Source organism: Alternaria arborescens (genome assembly GCF_004154835.1).
Source record: "Alternaria arborescens strain FERA 675 chromosome Unknown contig_6, whole genome shotgun sequence".
Lineage (NCBI taxonomy): Eukaryota > Fungi > Ascomycota > Dothideomycetes > Pleosporales > Pleosporaceae > Alternaria > Alternaria arborescens.
In genome coordinates this window covers 1123489-1141445 of record NW_021167861.1, presented here as the reverse complement: position 1 = coordinate 1141445, position 17957 = coordinate 1123489, and the positions used below count along the sequence as shown (strand labels likewise).

The 17957-nt window shown below is 51.8% G+C and overlaps 5 protein-coding genes across 5 annotated transcripts; 2 read left to right on the top strand and 3 right to left on the bottom strand.

Moving 5' to 3' along the window:
* Positions 1 to 4951: 4951 nt before the first annotated feature.
* AA0111_g3635 (hypothetical protein) lies at positions 4952 to 8317 on the top strand (the record flags this gene model as incomplete). Its single annotated transcript, XM_028649543.1, has 7 exons — positions 4952 to 5311; positions 5476 to 5501; positions 5554 to 5661; positions 5712 to 5894; positions 6091 to 6787; positions 6833 to 6970; positions 7019 to 8317. The coding sequence occupies 7 exons, from the start codon at positions 4952 to 4954 to the stop codon at positions 8315 to 8317; spliced, it is 2811 nt and encodes a 936-aa protein (XP_028508834.1).
* Positions 8318 to 10072: 1755 nt separating this feature from the next.
* Positions 10073 to 11593, bottom strand: AA0111_g3634 (Beta-apo-4'-carotenal oxygenase; the record flags this gene model as incomplete). Its single annotated transcript, XM_028649542.1, has 1 exon — positions 10073 to 11593. One exon carries the CDS (start codon positions 11591 to 11593, stop codon positions 10073 to 10075), a length of 1521 nt encoding a protein of 506 aa, XP_028508833.1.
* A 459-nt stretch (positions 11594 to 12052) lies between these two features.
* AA0111_g3633 (hypothetical protein) lies at positions 12053 to 13333 on the bottom strand (the record flags this gene model as incomplete). The annotated part of the gene is made up of 2 exons (XM_028649541.1): positions 12053 to 12804; positions 12859 to 13333. 2 exons carry the CDS (start codon positions 13331 to 13333, stop codon positions 12053 to 12055), a joined length of 1227 nt encoding a protein of 408 aa, XP_028508783.1.
* A 1392-nt stretch (positions 13334 to 14725) lies between these two features.
* AA0111_g3632 (hypothetical protein) lies at positions 14726 to 15936 on the top strand (the record flags this gene model as incomplete). The annotated part of the gene is made up of 2 exons (XM_028649540.1): positions 14726 to 15338; positions 15386 to 15936. The coding sequence occupies 2 exons, from the start codon at positions 14726 to 14728 to the stop codon at positions 15934 to 15936; spliced, it is 1164 nt and encodes a 387-aa protein (XP_028509021.1).
* A 149-nt stretch (positions 15937 to 16085) lies between these two features.
* Positions 16086 to 17156, bottom strand: AA0111_g3631 (hypothetical protein; the record flags this gene model as incomplete). Its single annotated transcript, XM_028649539.1, has 1 exon — positions 16086 to 17156. One exon carries the CDS (start codon positions 17154 to 17156, stop codon positions 16086 to 16088), a length of 1071 nt encoding a protein of 356 aa, XP_028508832.1.
* Between the last annotated feature and the right edge of the window lie 801 nt (positions 17157 to 17957).

Sequence of the window (17957 nt, the reverse complement as noted above, 5' to 3'; positions counted from 1 at the left end):
ATGCCGTAGAGTCTGTAGCCGTAGGACGCGAATGATTGGAACATGATACTCATAACATCTCCTCCAGCAAATGACCACGTTCATGGCGCTCTATAGTAATAATGTGTTGGTTTCGTGGAAAAGTGATGAAAATTCTTTCAGACCGTTATGCTAATGAGGGGTGTATTGCTTGCGGTGCATTAGCGCGCTTATGCTTCAATGTTCCTACCATGTGATGACCATTACTGATGCCTCTGACGATGATACGTCGGAGTATCAAAATGTCTTACTATGTGACAAGTAGCCATAACGCCTTTCAGAGACATATGCGAACTCAACCCAGAGGCTTCATCGTTTAGAAGGCCTATTGTTCCTCCTGGCCGTATATGTAGCCGATAGACCGACACGTCAGTCTTCGTCAGTGTCCGACTATGTAGCATACACTCGTACGTGGTCGTATTGTCGTTACGTTGACATGCGCTACTCAACGACCAGATCTGCGACCGCTGGTAGTGCATTTAAGAGTTTCAGTTCATCATGTCGGCCATCAGTTCGGCCGAACGCACATCTAAGCGCCGGCTCTTGCCACTGCGATTGGTAAGATTTCTAACATCGATAGTGTAGTTGAGTTGGTTCCCAACCCAATAGCTGGCCAAAGTGGCTGTCGCGACAGGCGAACACAGTATATTGGCTCGGAAGCATCTTCAGGCAAATTGGAAAGAGGTAAGCTGCAGTAGTCAGGCGGCAGCGTAGCAAGTAGTAGCAGTGTAACGCACTCCAAATACATGGTAACCCGAGAGGAGGTTAGTGAGCTGAGCATGCAAATGACAAGAGATTGTAAAAAGTAAAGCATTGCCACAGCCAATACCTCGATTTAGGAGCTTCACATAGGGCTGAGCTACGTAGTCTACGCAAGGCTCCAAATTCCAAGCAAGAGGCGTGATGGTGTAACGAGAGAGAGAAGGAGAGAGCGGTGGCTTGCTCGGCGGCGCTTACAGGTTTCGTGGTTGGGGGACTTGCATCGGCTACGGCTTACCCATTCTACATTATTCATCCAATCGGCGGATGACCAAAGGGTAAGAGTCCACGATGTACAACTCCGTAAGTGTCGGTATCGCGGGACGAGGGACAGCTGCCAGAGACGGCAGCAGGCTCGAGGGGACATGTGGATGCACGGTATTCTGGGCATGGCGGAGCCAGGCACGTGCAAGAGCAAAACAAGTTGCAATAGCATGCGGCTGCCTGCAGGCCTTGTTCCGGTACATGCACGGCTCTATCGGCGATGGAAAGTTGATTGCTAGTATACGTAGTGCCGTCATTGCAACGAGCGATGCAGATGTCGCGATGATGAGCTGGGTGGTGATGACAGTTTTTGGCGAGGCAGACTTTGTTGGTTCAGCCTCATGGAGAATTAGCCGGAAGGCTAGACATGTAGGAGGAGCTAACTTTAGTAACGGGAAGGAACAGCACTAGGCTTGTTCGGGCACACGCTTGGTGTGACTGCCCCCCCGCACGAGATGTGAAAGATAGATATGTACAGCCGTGCGATGGCGGTGAGGCTGTGATGGTTTGGCGCATGATGAGGTAGGGCATGTGTTGATGGTCGACATAGAGGATGCTGCCCGGATGCGCGTGTTGCATATCGCAATATTGACCGATGCAGACCAAGTAAGTGGCAGTGGGTGGGTGTAGGTCGATGAAGGATCAACTACCCAGCCGAATCAGATAGCTTTCGCGACAGAAGTGGGGCCCGCACGTGCCTCGCCGTCATTGCATCCTGAGATCAAGCCATGCCCGTTGCGACGGGCATTATCTGCAGCCTGAGGGATCCTACTAGAATTGTCCTGCCGTCTGATATATGCCTCCTCTTCCCAGCGACCTGTTTGCGAGGACGCCGACAATCCAACGCGGCATGGCTCTCGTACGTCATTTCGGCGACCGCGACAGCGACACAATCATCATGATCTGATAGTGTGCACCATCTCCAGATGCTCAAAGCGGAAAGCCTTTCATTGTAGATCTGTGGAAAGTACCGCCGGGGTGACTTCGGTGTCTTTCCTGACCTCACGGAAGGAGAGCCAGCCTAACCACAACAGCCGCCTGAATCGCGCCATCTGCGGGTCGCGGCAAACAGCTCTCGACCTTCCTGTCTCACCCTGACCCACCAAAGATGCTCCACGCGAGGCAGTCCTCCCTAGACTTTGGACAACAACCAGGGCATGGTTGTGACGAGACTAACTCGGACGGCTGGCACGTGCCTTTCATTTCTCAACATCCCCCACTAAACCATCGCGCTTTGAACCTTTCCGGACGGGTCAACGGTGATCATTGGCCCTCTCGTCGTTGCAGAGAGCCTTGGATTGGTCATGTCGCAGCGCACAGGTCTTTGTCGGACGACGTTGATTGTCTAGCCCTACGGCTATTGAGCATCAAGCTCATAACCCGCCACCTGTCAACAAACACCAGCATCGTGGAGAGGGGCCACAGCTGCAGGTCAAGTCATCTCGCTTGATTTCTGTCTCTGGACACCCTAGACGCGCTCATCAGCCGATGCGACCCAAGAGCTTGACGGCCTCCAACTCAAACACGTGCCGAAGCGTGGAGCCTGCCGAATCGAGTTTTGCATTCCTCAAGATTACCGGCTATATTGCGACTTACGCCCCCATTGAGCAAACAATGTCATTTATTCACACACACATCCGGCTGGGCTTTCACCGCTTCAGTTTCAACGTGTTCTACAAGCGCTCAAGGGACAGCTCCATAGCATGCGGGACGTTGCAGTTCATTTCCCATAACACTAAGCTGAAGTGGTACTATTAAGCGATTTCTGCCGGCTGGCAGCCTCGCGCAAAGATCGTGGGAGCGAGCGAAATCCGGCCCGCCCACTCAACGCTTGAACTAAAACAGCAAATGGCATGGTCTTTCTTGCTAACGGAACGGACAAGGTTGTTGTTCAGTGAGTCGCGAGAGCCGCCGACGGAGCATTGCATAGTTCATGAGCCGCCAAAGCATATCGACTTGAACCTGGATTACGCGCCAACTAGAAACTAATAGCTGCTGGACATAACCCACCACACAGGTTGCGATTCGTGTGCCCATGTCAGTCTGCAGAGTGCTTACAAGGGTCATCGCCATTACCCATCGTCTCGGTTGCGGAGGAGCTGAGCCATCATGAAACCGACAGCGGTCCTGGCCCGACAATCAGGCTCGCCAGCGCCCAAATGCGCAACAAGCTGGTCGTCCCATGTGCAGTCGACAGCCATCGTCAATCTGAAGGCGGCTCTGCCGGCTGGGGAGCTATCCGCATGGGGTTTTGAGTTGCAACTCTCCGATGTGCAAATGCAGGAGCTTGAGCCCTGGAAACCGGTGAAGCCTACTTGACGTGCGTGATGCAGTCGTCCCTCTGTGCCAAGCAAAACGCGTCGACCCTCATCAAATCCTCAGTCCCCCATGCCTGTGCAAGCCAGTGCAAATCAATGCAAAAGTGGGTGCCATCGTCGTCCGGCGCCTTTCATTTGCCTTGTGCCTTGAAAGGCTGAAGAAGCTTGGTCGACGTGTTCCCAAGCTTTGCGCGAGCGGACGCGCTAAACCATAAGGCCCCCCGCCCTCACAAGTAGCCCTACGCCCATAGCGGGCTGCCGTGTGGAGATTGGGCGAGTCAGGGACTGCGGGACCACCTGAAGCCGCTTCATGTGCACATGGAGGGACTGCTTACTGTGCTTACGCCCTGGACATTTGCACCTTGACGAATGAACACAGCAAAACGATGGGTGCAATACCGTTTGCCAGGAACTATGCGTTACAGCTTTCGCCGTCATTGCCATCGCCGTCTTGTTATTCGGCGACGACATGCCTTGCCGTTGTCCTGCATGTTGTATGTACTCTGGCGGCATGGGTCCCCGGCAGGGCTGGTTGACAGGCGAGACTACACATCTGCCGCTCAGTGCACCTAACAAATGCCATCTCCACCAATTAACTTACATGGCATCGCGAAACTGTCGGGCATATCTCCCACTGCAGGGACGGATATCGCAAACCCGACGCCTGCACCAAAGCGATTGCTCAGCATCCTTCGACAACCTTCTCTGCAAGGGACATCATGTGTCGTCGCGATGACAGCATATCGCGATGGTGCTGCATCTTGGTGTAAGCGGCAGCATGGGCGCCGTTGCAGGAGGGCTGAGCACGGTCATGCTCCACGCGAGTCTCTATTTCGGGTCCCCCATGGCTCTCACAAGCCACGCTCCTCTTAGCATCCAGCGTGAAGTTTGAGGCGGGAACGGTCCGCAGCCTGGCCTAGCGGTGTCCTCCAACTGCCCACTCACATCCTACCCATGTCCCAATTTTGGTGCGCGGATGCCTTGTTGCTCAGTGTGACTAACGGAACCGTTCGCCTGCACGCCCGCAGCCATGCCCGTGGGCTCAAGCCATCGACTTGCTATGAGATCGGCCAATGCACTGCCTACGGCGGATACCCTGGAAAGCACCATGTCTACACCCTGCACATGTTATGTTGGCTTGCAGCGTCTATGACCCTCGTCACTTTTCCAACCCCCATACTCAAGTACGCTCCTCGTTCGGGGTTGGCTCAGGCACAGCCCGCAGATATTTACAGTCTCTTCCTCTCCACAAACCTATCCGGGCGCAGCATTTTCTCCTACAATCATCGCAAATGCCTTGTTTTGGACCGGCTTTCCTTCCCAGCCCAGCCTACTACACACCACGTTAAGTCGTCTCCCCTGGCGGCTGTTCCTTAATTCAACTTTCTGTCCCCCGGCTGCCTATCATCATCCCGTAGGAACAGCACCGACTCGTCCAAGACATGATCACTAGCTCATAGCCGTCTGTCGTACCACTAGATCTGGAACGTTTAGCACACATTAACCACGTCCCCACTTGAGCCTCTGATCTCTCCTAGCCCCATCATTCTCCAACTTAAGATATATACCATCCATCGCCTCGTCCGTCCGTCATGTCCGAACCCACTGAGACAGGAGGCCTCCCATTGGACTTGAAGACCCACCAGCAACAGCAACCTAAAGACAGCATTATTCATCAACCAACACTACCCAGAGTCGAATATTGCACAACATCACAGTCACCTAACAACTCATCCAAGGGAACCAAGGCTACTAGCCCTCGCCGTCGTCCTGGAACCATCAAACAAGCGCCATCCGGCCCCCACACCGGCTCCTCCCGCTCTGAGCAACAGCCAGCCTTGAGCCCTACAGACATGTCGTCTCACAACCCATCAATCCACTACACGCGGACTGGTCGTATCAGCAAAGCAAAGAAAGGATTGAAAGTACACAACTGCGAGAATTGCGGAAGAGTAAGTCCCAATATACACATACTGCCATCAGCTCCACGATGCAGACGTCTAGCTGCGTATAAGCTGCAGGTATTGCACCGCATCTTGTTGCAGCCAAACGTATCCGCTCAGTCACTGGATATTACTATCATGTTTGCAGTGTATCTTTGCTAACCAACTACTAGTCTTACACCCGGGCCGAACACCTAAGGTCAGTTATTATTCCCATCAGAAACTGGAGCGTCACTAACAGCGTATGTCAGACGGCACCAGAAGAACCATGCTCAAGAAGACGCACTTGTCTGTCAGGTGTCAGGATGTGGCAAGACCTTCTTCCGGATTGATCTTCTTCATAGGCATCAGGAACGACAGTATGCGGAACCGACATGACTCCCAAAGACAGTATACTGACTTTAAGCAGCAACGAACCTGGAAGAGACACTCCCCAGCAGAGTCCGGAGGGCTCACCAGAGCCAGCGTCTATCGCTATACCGGCCTCCATACCCGCTCTCGCGTCACCCATAATGGAAGTGACGTCGAACCCCCCAACCACTTCCTATTACCAGCCCGTATCTCCCATGCTGGAGACGGTGCCATTCACAAGGTACAACCACGCTTCGTTTCGTACTCCCAGAACGCCTCAAAATCTCTCGTCAAGTTCTAGTCTCATTCCTCGTTCTTCTCCTCATACTACATCTAGCCCCAAGTGAGTTTCATTGCACATGATCGAGCACTTCTTTCTTCTTTCTTCTTGTCTCGTCTCATATTCTCTACTTGAACGCACACTCATTCTATTACAGTCAACTCAAGCATCCCCGTTCACAATACAACCGATCTTCTGCAGCTGTGCCCGTGCCCATGGATGTTATGACACCGGGTCTATGGCATGAACCGTACAGTCCCACCCCCGGGTACTCCTCCTCAAGCGGGTATGCATCGCCGATCGCATCGACCGACTTCCCCACATTTGGCAGCGCACCTTACCATCGAGCGCGCACACCTTCGAACGCATCTATTATCGACCCATCATGGTCATACCAATCACGGTCGCCAGCGTCTACCACCTCGACCATGGCATTCACATGGGGTTCGAACGACAAAGGATCGACTGCTTCAAACCTCGCCTACATGAATGCCTGTTCCTACCCAATGACGACTATGTCGATTCCTACAAGTATGGATACAATGGCTGGATACGGACACTTTGGTCCACGGACAATGATTCAGAGAGACGAAGAGGAGAGGGTGATTCTCTTTGGAGACGAACAATATGGTATGGCTTCGATCGCACACACCCATCCATTTGAGCAATATCTTGACTATTACTGGAGGCTCTTTCATCCCACTTTCCCCGTCGTCCATCGATCTACCTCTGTGAACCCGTCCCCGATGCTGCGCGCAGCCATGGTCGCCATAGGCAGCCAGTACTCGAGCGATTCCAGCGACAAGAAAAAGGGCCGAGACCTCCACGACCGATGTTTGAAGTTGCTTGAACGGGTAGGTTAGACGCATGTCGTACTGATCTCGACTGACGTGAAGCAGAGAGACCACGAAGCTTCGACGGAACCAGATCGTTTATGCGATTTCCAGACGATGTTTCTTATCGAGATACTATCCCAGTACCGTGCCCGACGGGCTGCTAAGGTTTTGTCGTCGCGCTTTGACAAAGTGTATCACAAGGTAGGTTGAGTGTCATTCGAGACGGCAGCAGACAGCTGACAATGTCAGGCTATTGAGAATTGCAGGAGCATGACTCCAAAGATGGCGGATCTGGTCGCAAGCCCTTCTCCGAACCATTGGGCTCACTGGGTCGAGCTAGCCACCTGGCAACGCCTGCTGTTGTCTTGTTTCGTTCTTGAGTCACAGCAGCGTCTCCTACTCGCTCGTGAATCTTTACCTTCCTTGATCCACGATTGTCATTTGGACCTTCCGTTGCCGGCAGACAGTTCTCTTTGGGATGCGACGACTTCGACCGAATGGGCTACGGCTGCCCAACAGCATCTTTATACACCATCATACGTTGACGAAATAACTCCCAGGTCTCTAACAGGCCCTCTTGATACTTTCCAATCATTTGTCATACTCGCCGTGCACTACAATCGTAACGAAACCCCGGCACCATACATTTCCTCCTCGACAGCTTCGAACCTTGAATCTCTTCTCGATTCTGCGCCTGCCACTACACGGATGCTTCTCGTAGCAAAACTGGTGCAAGTGACCCCTATCCGTGCACTTGTAGCCGTTGCGAGCGAATCATGGATCTTCTCGGAGAAGGTCGCAACCCCACAAGCCTTTGCTGCACTAAAGACTACGCTTCGCACATGGGTCGCACAGCTATGGTCTACCAGCGAGCCAGAAGGTGTACCGGTCAAGGAAGCACTAAAATTATCAATCAAGATTCTGCAACAAGCTGTCGAGGAGCAGCGAGATTCTGTGCCATTGGAGGTGGGTACAGATATGAGCATCTTCTTTGCCGCTCTAGTTCTGTGGATCATCACTGTCGCAGCGAACACACGAACGAAAGGACTACACCAGATAGCCAAACAGCAAAGCCGACGGCAGAGTCATTCCGAATCGTCACCGATCTTCAAGTCAGCCTGGGTACCTACAACCCCTTCAGCACAATCCATAGGCCATGCTTCATCTTCATCAGTTCGACACACAATAGCACCTGCCAATAGCCAGCCGCAATCACCAATCATTGGAGCTACAGCGGAAAATCCTCTTCTTTCGCATGCGCAGATCATCATCAACACCATAAGTTTCCTCACCGATACCCTAGCCCTCTCCGATAACACTATTTCCCTACGCCAGTCTCCCGCAGATCATGCACGTCGTCAAGCAGGCTGCGTAAGCCTACTTCTCTGGGTCAAACTCCGACTTCGTGGCGTCCCGCTTGAAGACCAGAGTGGAGCTGCCGATACCTGGATCAACAAGTCTAGCGACGGGCTTGGCGAGCTTCTCGAAGGTGTCGTGGGATCCATTGAACGCATTCTAAAGAAAGGCTGGAGTGATTGGGGAATATAACCCAGTCGCTTGTTTCGTTCGCCCCTCTTTCCTGTTTCTGGGCCTGCACCCTGCATCTTGGATTTTCACATCGCTTTGCATACCCTTTTGTACTGTCCAATCTTCTCTGCTCCGATTTTTGTGTTTCGTCTCTGCTTTCTTCATAGCGCGGTATTGGGATGTACGGGCAAGAAGGATATGATTTCATGACTGTTTACGGCGGATACCCCTATTTACTTGCTTTATGCTCCTACGATTCGTTATTTGCAGTTTATATTCTCGAATACGTCGCGATCACACTCTATATTTCGGTTGCCATACATAGGTTATATCCTACTACTCACGAAGATTGCATTGTTGGGATATTCAAACTCATGTGTTACGTACCTGCTCCATGTTGTTTTAATCTTGGTCGAGCATCTTGTATATTACAAAGCCTACAATAAAGACCATACACGGGCATAGCCCCGATGCTAAGAAGCCAATCACCCTTGCGCTTGTCACAAATGGAAGATCGTCGTAAGACTAAGAGGGCCATATCCACTTATCTTTCTAACCAACTTGGCGGTACTCACATGCCGAATCCTGCAGGAATGCATGCTTATATGCAATTAGGCCACCACCACCCATCACCATGTGGAAAACATTCTAGATCATTCCCTGTTAGAGAAGACCTAAGGCAGGCAAGAATTCACCCCTCACATCCAGCGCCGTCCCCTAAGCCATTCTACCTCCTTCTCAGTCTTCCTCCATCCACGATCCTCTACTCTATTTCCTCTCGTCCTCACAAACACTAGCTCATCCCTTTTCTGCTGCACATGTGCATCGTCCGCCTTTTTCTTCTTCTTCTTCTTCCTCTTTTGGACGAGTGGGTACTCAGGTTGACGGTCCGGATAGTATGTAGTATAGCGATTGCTGTATCTTTCTGATCCAAGAGGGTGAATTGAAAAGTGTGAGTTGTAAAGATCGTAAGTAAGACTCCTGTGCGCGATTTCAGGAGCAGACATGAAAATTGAAAGACGCTCGGGAATATACGGGTGTATAGAGCCGCGTGATGTGAACCATGATGGGAGGCGCTCATAGCTGGACGGGCCTTGGGTGCTTCCGAAAGGAGATGGGTGCACGATGCGTGTTCGACGCCCTAGTCCTGTTGAAGTTGACGATATACTTGTATCTTGTTGGTAGTGTTCGCGACCGTGATAGTCTTTAGTCAAGAGCTCTCGCTGCATGGCCCTTGGACTTTTGCCGTTAAAGAAGAATGGTGTCATTGTTGTAAAGTTGGTGATAAGCTGACTAGCGAACTTGAGGTTATGGTTAGTCTGATTTATGGATGTGCTTCTATAGTTGTGATATACAACGACCGCATCAGAAAGTTTGTTGATGGACGTGAGACCTGGTGGTTTGCTTGTTGGGCTGGACACGTCCGGGCGTATCTAGTAGTCTAGAGACAAGCGGGGGGTGGGCGAATGTCTCAGATGGTTGTAGTTGAAGATTAGGCCTGGTAGTCTCGCCATGTGGATAGCACGGTTGTCGGAATGCGAGGTATGATGCGCGAATCAAAGGTAGGTCTTTTGAGTAAGAAGATCAAAGGTTATAAACATCGCCAAGGTATACTGCCAGGTATAAACATATCACCCCCTGCCATCCGCCTTTGAGATGCGTCATCCCACAGCTCGTCCCCTACATCTTTGCCCTCCGCTGCAAATAAAGCCTAATGGCGACGGCCGCTATATACGTTAGGCTGTCGAATAGTCTCTCACCATGTTTTCGGATTTATTACTTACCAACAACAGCAGCCAAGCTTTTCATGCCTACTAGACCCATAAACCACGCACCCCAGCCAAGTGCTCTACCCTGACGATCAAAGTTGGGTTTGACGTCGTTCATGCCAATAAACTTCTTCTGCTTTGCGAGTGTGTATGGCGGGTATCTGACGTCCATGAGACCCTCAAGCCAGGCTGGTGTGGTAGTCACACTCCTGCGGTGGGTAAAGGTGTCGAAACTGGCCTTGCCTCTGTATGCGCCCTGGCCACTTGTTCCAACGCCACCAAAAGGCATGGTGGGTATGGAGCCGTGGAAGAAACCGTCGTTGAGAGAAGCACCTCCACTGCGCGTTTGTCCCATGATTTGTTCCAACTCGGCCTTGTTTCCAAAGGCGTAGGTGCCGAGGGGGGTGTCGTGGATCTCGTTTGCGATCCGGATGGCTTCGTCGAGGTTGGAGACGGGCAGGATGGGCAGGAGGGGGCCGAAGGATTCGGAGGTGACCATGCTGTCGTTCATGTCGTTGATCTGGACGACAGTAGGTTCGATGAAGAGGTCGGATTCGTCCATTGTGCCGCCGATGACAATCTTGCCGTTGCTAGCGTCGAGCATCTTCTTCATGCGCTGAAACTGGCGCTCGTTGACTATGCGGCCATAGTCGGGCGAGTTCCGAGCGCCGTCCGGGTAGAAGTCATGGAGTTGCTTCTTCATCTCCTCGATGAAGGCCGGGACGATCTCGCGGTCGACAAAGGTGCAGTTCTGGCTGAGGCAGACCTGGCCTGCGTTGAGTGTCTTGGCCCATAGTAACCTCCTCGCGGCGAGCTTTGGGTCGGCGTGCTTTGTGACAATGGCGGGGTTCCTGCCTCCCAGCTCGAGCGTGAGGGGCGTGAGCGTCTCGGCCGCCTTCTTCGCGATGATCTTGGCGACGACCTCTCCGCCAGTGTAGAAGATCTTGTCCCACTTCTGGTCGAGCAGGGCCGTCGTCTCGGGGATGGCGCCCTGGATGCACGTGTAGCAGTCAGGGTCGAGGGACTCGCGCAGGATCTTCTCGATTACGACGGCGGCGTTGGGGGCCGACTCGGAGGGCTTGACGATGGCCGTGCATCCTGCTGCGATGGCGCCGATGAGAGGGCCGAGGGTGAGTTGGATGGGGAAGTTGTAGGCGCCAATGATGAGCACGGTGCCCAATGGGTCCTTCTTGATGCGTGGACTGAGGGGCATGTTTGTCCACGGGATGTCAGTCGCCTTCTCGTCCTTTGCGAAGCGCGGCACGTTGTTGGCCATCCAGATGCAGTCGTTCATGCACCACGAGATCTCGGTCAGGTATGTCTCGAACGACGGCTTGCCCAGGTCGCGCTTGCACGCCTCCTTGATGAGCTCTTCATTGTCCTTGAAGCCCCAGTACAGCTTCCGCAGCTGCTGGATGCGGTACTCGAGCGGCTTGGTCTTGTGCGAGAGGAAGCTGGCGCGTACCTTCGCGCACGTGGGCGCGATGTCGTCCATGGGCGTGTGCTCGAAAGGGGCTAGTTCCGCCATGATGGTCTGCGTGGTATCGTGTGAGCGGGCAGGAGAACGGGTCCTGGGACTGGTAGTAGACGCCAATGGCCAGCTATAAGCTTCAGAGCCATGTCAGCGACGGCGTTTCACAGGCGCGCAGTCGTGCCTCGGTCCCGTGCAGGTGCATCAGCAGCGGGGCCTACACTAGCTCCTACTAGCCTTAGCGCAAACCGCCCCTCTCCAATATGTTCGCCCGCCGGCCCGTATGCCATGCGAGTCCCGCTAGATCGACTATCTATACTGACAAGGCTGTTTCGAACCCTCTTGACACTCACATTGATTCGTAGTACATAACTAAAAACAGTGCGACCTAAACGTTGGGGGTATCTTATATATCTGCCATCTCATATCGAGGTCGCGGGTGGCCTCGCCGTATTAATGCATATACCAAAAACTCCGACCCGCATGCTAAGCTTTAACTGAGCTTTCCTCCCAACCTCATCTGCTACTCGTGAGGCGTATAAGATCAGGCTCGTCCCCGCCAACCTTCGTCTTCTTGCTCTCCTTGCTCTCCTTGACAAAGTACGTATCCCGCTTTCCATGCAACTCCTGGTGCAGCAAATCAGTCAAGCTCTGCATCATAGCTGCCTCGGTGCTTTGTTTCGTTCGCTGTTTATCGATCGTGTGGTGCCTGATAAACTGGCCTGTACACTTGCTCGTAATCCATGTATGCTCGGTCAGACCCGGGTATCCCATCGCGTCGTTGCATGGTATCTCGACAATGTTGGTACCATTCGGATTGAAATCGTATCGAATGTATTCCGAAAACGCCTTCTGCTCGTGTGACCACTCCTCGGCCCACCGCTTGCAGTCTGGATAGCGCACACCAGTTGGGCATTCTTTCCATGCGTCTAGCATATCGAAGGTATGTGGAAGGGACTGCGCAATAACAACGCCAGTGTTGAGGGCGAGCTTCCCGCGGCTATCTTCGGATGCGTGTTCGTCGCCGTTGAGCGTCTGTCGTGTATCGAAGGGCATGGCGATGCTGGTTTCCGGTGTGATACCCCAGCGGTTGAAGAGCCATTCGATCGGGACTTCGAGGTGGCTTATCGTTGCGTCGGCGTCAATAAAGATGACAAACTTGTACTTCTTAAGGAGGGCGTGGAGAACGTGCGGCTTCACCCATGTGTTGTGCATTCCCTCCATGTCGTGCGCGTTGATGAAGCGGTAGTCGTAGCCGTGTATTTGCGCTGTACAATGTCAGTGCTACAACGACGACGTAAAAATCGCAAGTTGGTACGGACCATAAAAGAAGTGGTTCATAAAGGCCGCGCTGACCATACCACCATCGCCCTCCGACTTCATCGTCTCCCAGTTCAGACGGTCTTTGTTCCACAGCTCATTCTTCTTGTTGGGTACCCTAGTATCGATGTCCACAATCAATATTTCGCTCCTAAGTGGTTCTCTCCACCATGGCGCATCTTCTTTCACTTCGTGTACTTTTCCCGACGCGTCGGTATACGATGGATCGTCTATGGGGTGCCTTATGGATTCGTAGAGCCTGAGGAAGGAGTCGCTGATCGTAGGCTTGCCAAAAACTGGGCGGTCGTTGTTGCAGACATCGTTGGCTGCCTCCTTTGCGGATTCCTTAATCTTCTCGACCACCTTGGAACCGCTTTCATGCAGCCCGGCTGTCGTCGAAATTATCAGAATGCATATGATAACAAACACACCACTGATGATCGCCAGTTTGTTGTATGACATGATAGGGCCCGGCATGTTGATGAAGCCTAGGAGGGTTGCCAGGAGAGAAGAAGTAGAGTTGGGAGACAGGTCAGTCGTAAGAAGCGTGGCGAAGTCAGACAAGCGGGAAGGGGTGAATTAGTTAGTGGTCAATTCCCAGCCGCCACAGCCTCGTAAAAGGAAAAAAAAATAGGAAAAGACAATGCAGTTGTCACCGACTATGCAAGACTATCGAGCAAGATGCAATCATAAAAGGGGCCAAAACCGTTTCCACTAACCAGCACTCCCAAGGCTACCACGGATGGCATCCTAGGAGAAGAACTCTGTTCTTCGTATCGTTACTGGTTCGACATGCAGGGCTGAGCATGCCGGGAGCGGCGGGAAGCCGTTCGAGATGATCGCTGACGCTAGGAGTATACATCACGATCCCCTAAAGCGATAGTGGCGTGTCGTCTAGTCCTTTTTCCCACTAGCCTCCCCATTCGTCAGCCGGCACATCCACGGTGAAATATCCAATACGTTGCCCAAGATGTCCGGACCGAATAAACTTTCCGCAATGAAATCATCGCATTCGCGTCTCTCGTGTCGCTTCCTCAACACATCCCAACTAACGGCTGACAGAACCCAGCTGGAAATCTAACAGTACCGTGCACCATGCCGACGGGAGATATAATGCTGGAACAATGGCACCTCTCACATGGCGATGTCAACCTACTACACAATCCCTGAGCCTAGCTGGACAACATATGCTAAGTAATCCTGGGACCTATCGCATTTATAACCAATCTTGCTGCGCCCCTGCAAGCTCACTCGTCTTCATGCTCCCGAGGCCGAGCCACGTCGTCGCACACTCTTGGCTGAAGCTACCTGGTCTTCACATTTAGCATAGTTGACAAGGACCCAAGCTTCCTTTCATCTTTGTCAAGCTTTGTTTATCTGTGGTGTTTACCACACGCATAATCACGGAGACACAGTTTCCTTTGGTCACATCCCCTCCGAGAACGAAGCCTGCATTGAACAATTGACCTGTATCAGGGCTTGTTATCGTTACTGATATGGTTAGCATTCTAAATGAACGTATCTCAACGTCTTGATAGAGGATTCCGCAGCGAGTGGAAAAGATCTATAAGCAAAGGATCGCGACAAAACATCATTAGGAAAAAGATATTGGACGCCTGATATGGATGCAGCCCTTGCATTTGACTGCTGGAACATGTTGTCTTCAGCTTGCCGCTATGCTTCTTTGATTGTCTGCTGACCTTCTGAAAGTACAGCGTCAGATCCTTCGATTCGCGCTTTCCTCATGCGGGCTTACAAATGCGCTGCATTACAAAGCAGACGCCTTATGGGATATCGAAATACTCAAAGCATCACGAAATGGCAAACTCAAAGGTCTGTATTCAAATCTACAAAGGCATCCTTGCAACCATGAAATCAACTACTCAACCAATTCGTGCCGCGCTCATTGGGCTTTCTTCCTCAGCTGTCACATCGTGGGCTTCGGCGGCCCACCTCCCAGCTCTCCTCACTGCAACTGGCCGCTCGAAGATCACCATCAGCGCATTGTCAAACAGCAGCGTTGACGCTGCAAAGTCGGCGATTCAGAAATATGGACTTCCAGACGGAACCAAGGCATACGGGTCGCCAGAAGATCTTGCGGCGGATCCAGACATCGATCTGGTAATATGCAATACACGGGTTGATAAGCATTTCGAGACGATCTTTCCAAGTGTCAAAGCTGGTAAGGATGTTTACGTCGAATGGCCAATTGCTGCCAACAGAGAACATATCAATGAGCTCATTGAAGCGGCGAAGAAAAGTGGATCAAGGGTTGCGGTGGGTCTGCAGAGACGCTGGGCGCCACCGGTGGTCAAGTTGCGGGATGTCTTGGATAGTGGAAAAGGTAGATTAGGCAAAGTGCTGAGCTCCGACGTTCGTGCTTTCGGTGGAACGATGGACAGGGAGATTTTACCCCTAGGTTTGAAATACTTTGCAGACAAGGACATCGGCGGCAATCCGATCGTGATAGGTGTTGGTCATGGTAAGCACCTCATCGGCGCAAAACTTGTTTAGTGCTAACGGTAGCAGTGCTTGACGCCGTACTTTCGGTCGTCGGCCAACTCGATCCAGCATCCGTGCACTCTAAAACACAGATTCAGCGCCCCAACGTTCGCATACGCGACCCTAAAAGTATGCAGGTTGTTGAGAAAACAACATCAAACGTCCCCGACCTCCTTTCCGTACATGCCGCTATAGAACCCTCGCCACTTACTGTTCCCAACGCAACACTTTCCTTTCTGTTTCGTCGCGGCCAGCCATTTCCTGGAACGCCGGCTCTCACCTGGACTATCAATTGCGAATATGGCGAGATCCGCGTTACGTCAGCCACGAGTTCGTCTTTTCAGAATAGCGAAAATGATGGTCCAGTAGTGATTCAAGTTCACCACTTCGATACTGAGCAAGTGGAGATTATCGGCTGGGATTGGAGTGATATGCAGAAGGAGATACCGATTGTCGGAAGGGATGTTATGGGGTGCCTCTTTGCCTTTGCGGATGGCAATGAGGAGGGAGATGGGTGGGTGGGCTTGGGGGACGCTGCAAGGTACGCGCAAACGATCGAAAGCTTCCTGGAGGAGTAAGCAGTATGATTGCGTGCTATAGTCGCATCAAATCTCCGCACTTTCATCGTTACTTTAGAGGTCACGTATGACTGATGGGCCTCTGAAAGTGTTTCAACTAATTGAATTGAAGTTCTTGCATCTTCATGCATCATACTCTCTTCCTAAGCTTACTTCACAACCAACGGTTTTGCGCCAACCCTTGCTGCCTCTGCATTTAGCGCGTCTACTTCCGCTTGAACCAATGGAATGCCACTCTGCTCTCTTTCCTGCTGTTGTATCTGCTCGAGCTCACCTGGGAAGTAGATTCTCTCTACCCCAGCTGCCTTCTCAGCACCCGTGACTCTGTCGTACAAGATCTGCATCCTCTCCCTGAAGTCATCTAAGCTCATGAAAAGGTCTGGTTTCACAGCAACGAGGAAGTGACCGACGTCTGATGGTCTAGACGGATCGTAAGGATTGGTTACATCGCCTGCAAATGCCGAACCGGAAAGTACGCCAGAGAAGACATCCATCATTACAGCTAGACCTGAACCCTTGGGGCCACCCATAGGGAGCATTACGCCGCCATCTAATGCCGCTTCTGGGTCATCGGTCGGCTTCCCATCTTTATCCAAGGCCCAATCCAAAGGTATTTTCTCTCCCCTCCTCTTTGCTTTGTAGATCTTTCCTCTAGCTGCAATCGATGGCGCCATGTCCAACACGAACGGCTGGTCTTTGCCAGGTGCACCACATGCAATTGGCGAAACACCCAGCAGCTTACTCTTACCACCCCAAGCCGGTAACGCAGGACTAGAGTTTGTGAATACCAAACTCATCATATCGGCATCGAGGGCCTTCTGAACTACCCAAGCGCTCATACCAAAGTGATTGGAATGCTTGATACTGGCCATGCCGATACCATACGTCTTCGCAGACTCGATACATGCAGCCATACCAGCATCGGCGGCAAGGAATCCGAAACCATTGTTGGCGTCGACTTGGGCGACGACTGGCGTGACTTGAGTGACAGTAGGTGTTGCTGCACTATTCAATACGCCTTGGCGTACGCGTTCCATGTACGAAGGGATTCGGTTCATGCCGTGGGTGTCGACACCACGGAGGTCGGCTGCTACGAGACATTTGGCGATGATGTTGGCGTTTTCGGGGGCGACTCCATTGCCAACCAGAACTGCGGTTACAAAAGATCTTGCATCTTCTCCACTGACATATAGCTTAGTATCCATTGAAGATTCTGCCATGTTTGGGATGGGAGGTCGAGATTGCCAAGGTGGAGGCGAAGCAATTGAGGCTTCTGAGAATGCTTGTGTTGTGTCTTATACCCTTCTACGATCCAATAAGTGACTCACGATTCTCGAAAACTTTCCCAGTTACAGATACGCTTGTTCGGGGTGTGAGATCTCCAGGTGGTACGTCGGAGTCATCCCGCATTGTGGAGACTAAAACCTGCGGACTTTCCCCGCTCTTCTCCGCACCGTCTCCGTTCCGTCACTGTCCAAGCCTATCAAGCGGAAAAATCTAAAGCTCTACCTTGACACCAGTTTTCTACTACTATGGCTGGAGGTATCCAAGATACAAGTCGTATGGGTTTCGACTAGATCGCGAGGTCGTGAGTGGCTTCTAGTCGGTCGCTGTATGGAGAGAGCGTGGCGCAGCAAACAGAGTTAGGCCTTGACCATAGCATCTGCATAGGTAATATTCACCAATACGAGTGCCATTTTCTTCAAGTGTAAATCAATTGAATCTCACGTCTTTCTATTGCTGATTACTTACATACCCTTTTCGTAAATTCATTCTCGAGTACACTCATAGCGCAGTCGGTGTTAAGCATCCATACTCATTGCTATGCTTACCTGAATTTCAACAGCCACATTGTGTTTTTCGTAGTATTTGAGCTTTTTGAAAAAGCTCGTCGTGTGAAATGCGAGGGTACTCAGATCTTAGGAGAGTTCTAAATTGTACAAAGAAGCTCACTTTTTTTGGAACTCAATGTCTAAAGCTACCTGATTCTGGCATCGTCTCACTGCTCATCTTTCCTCGGT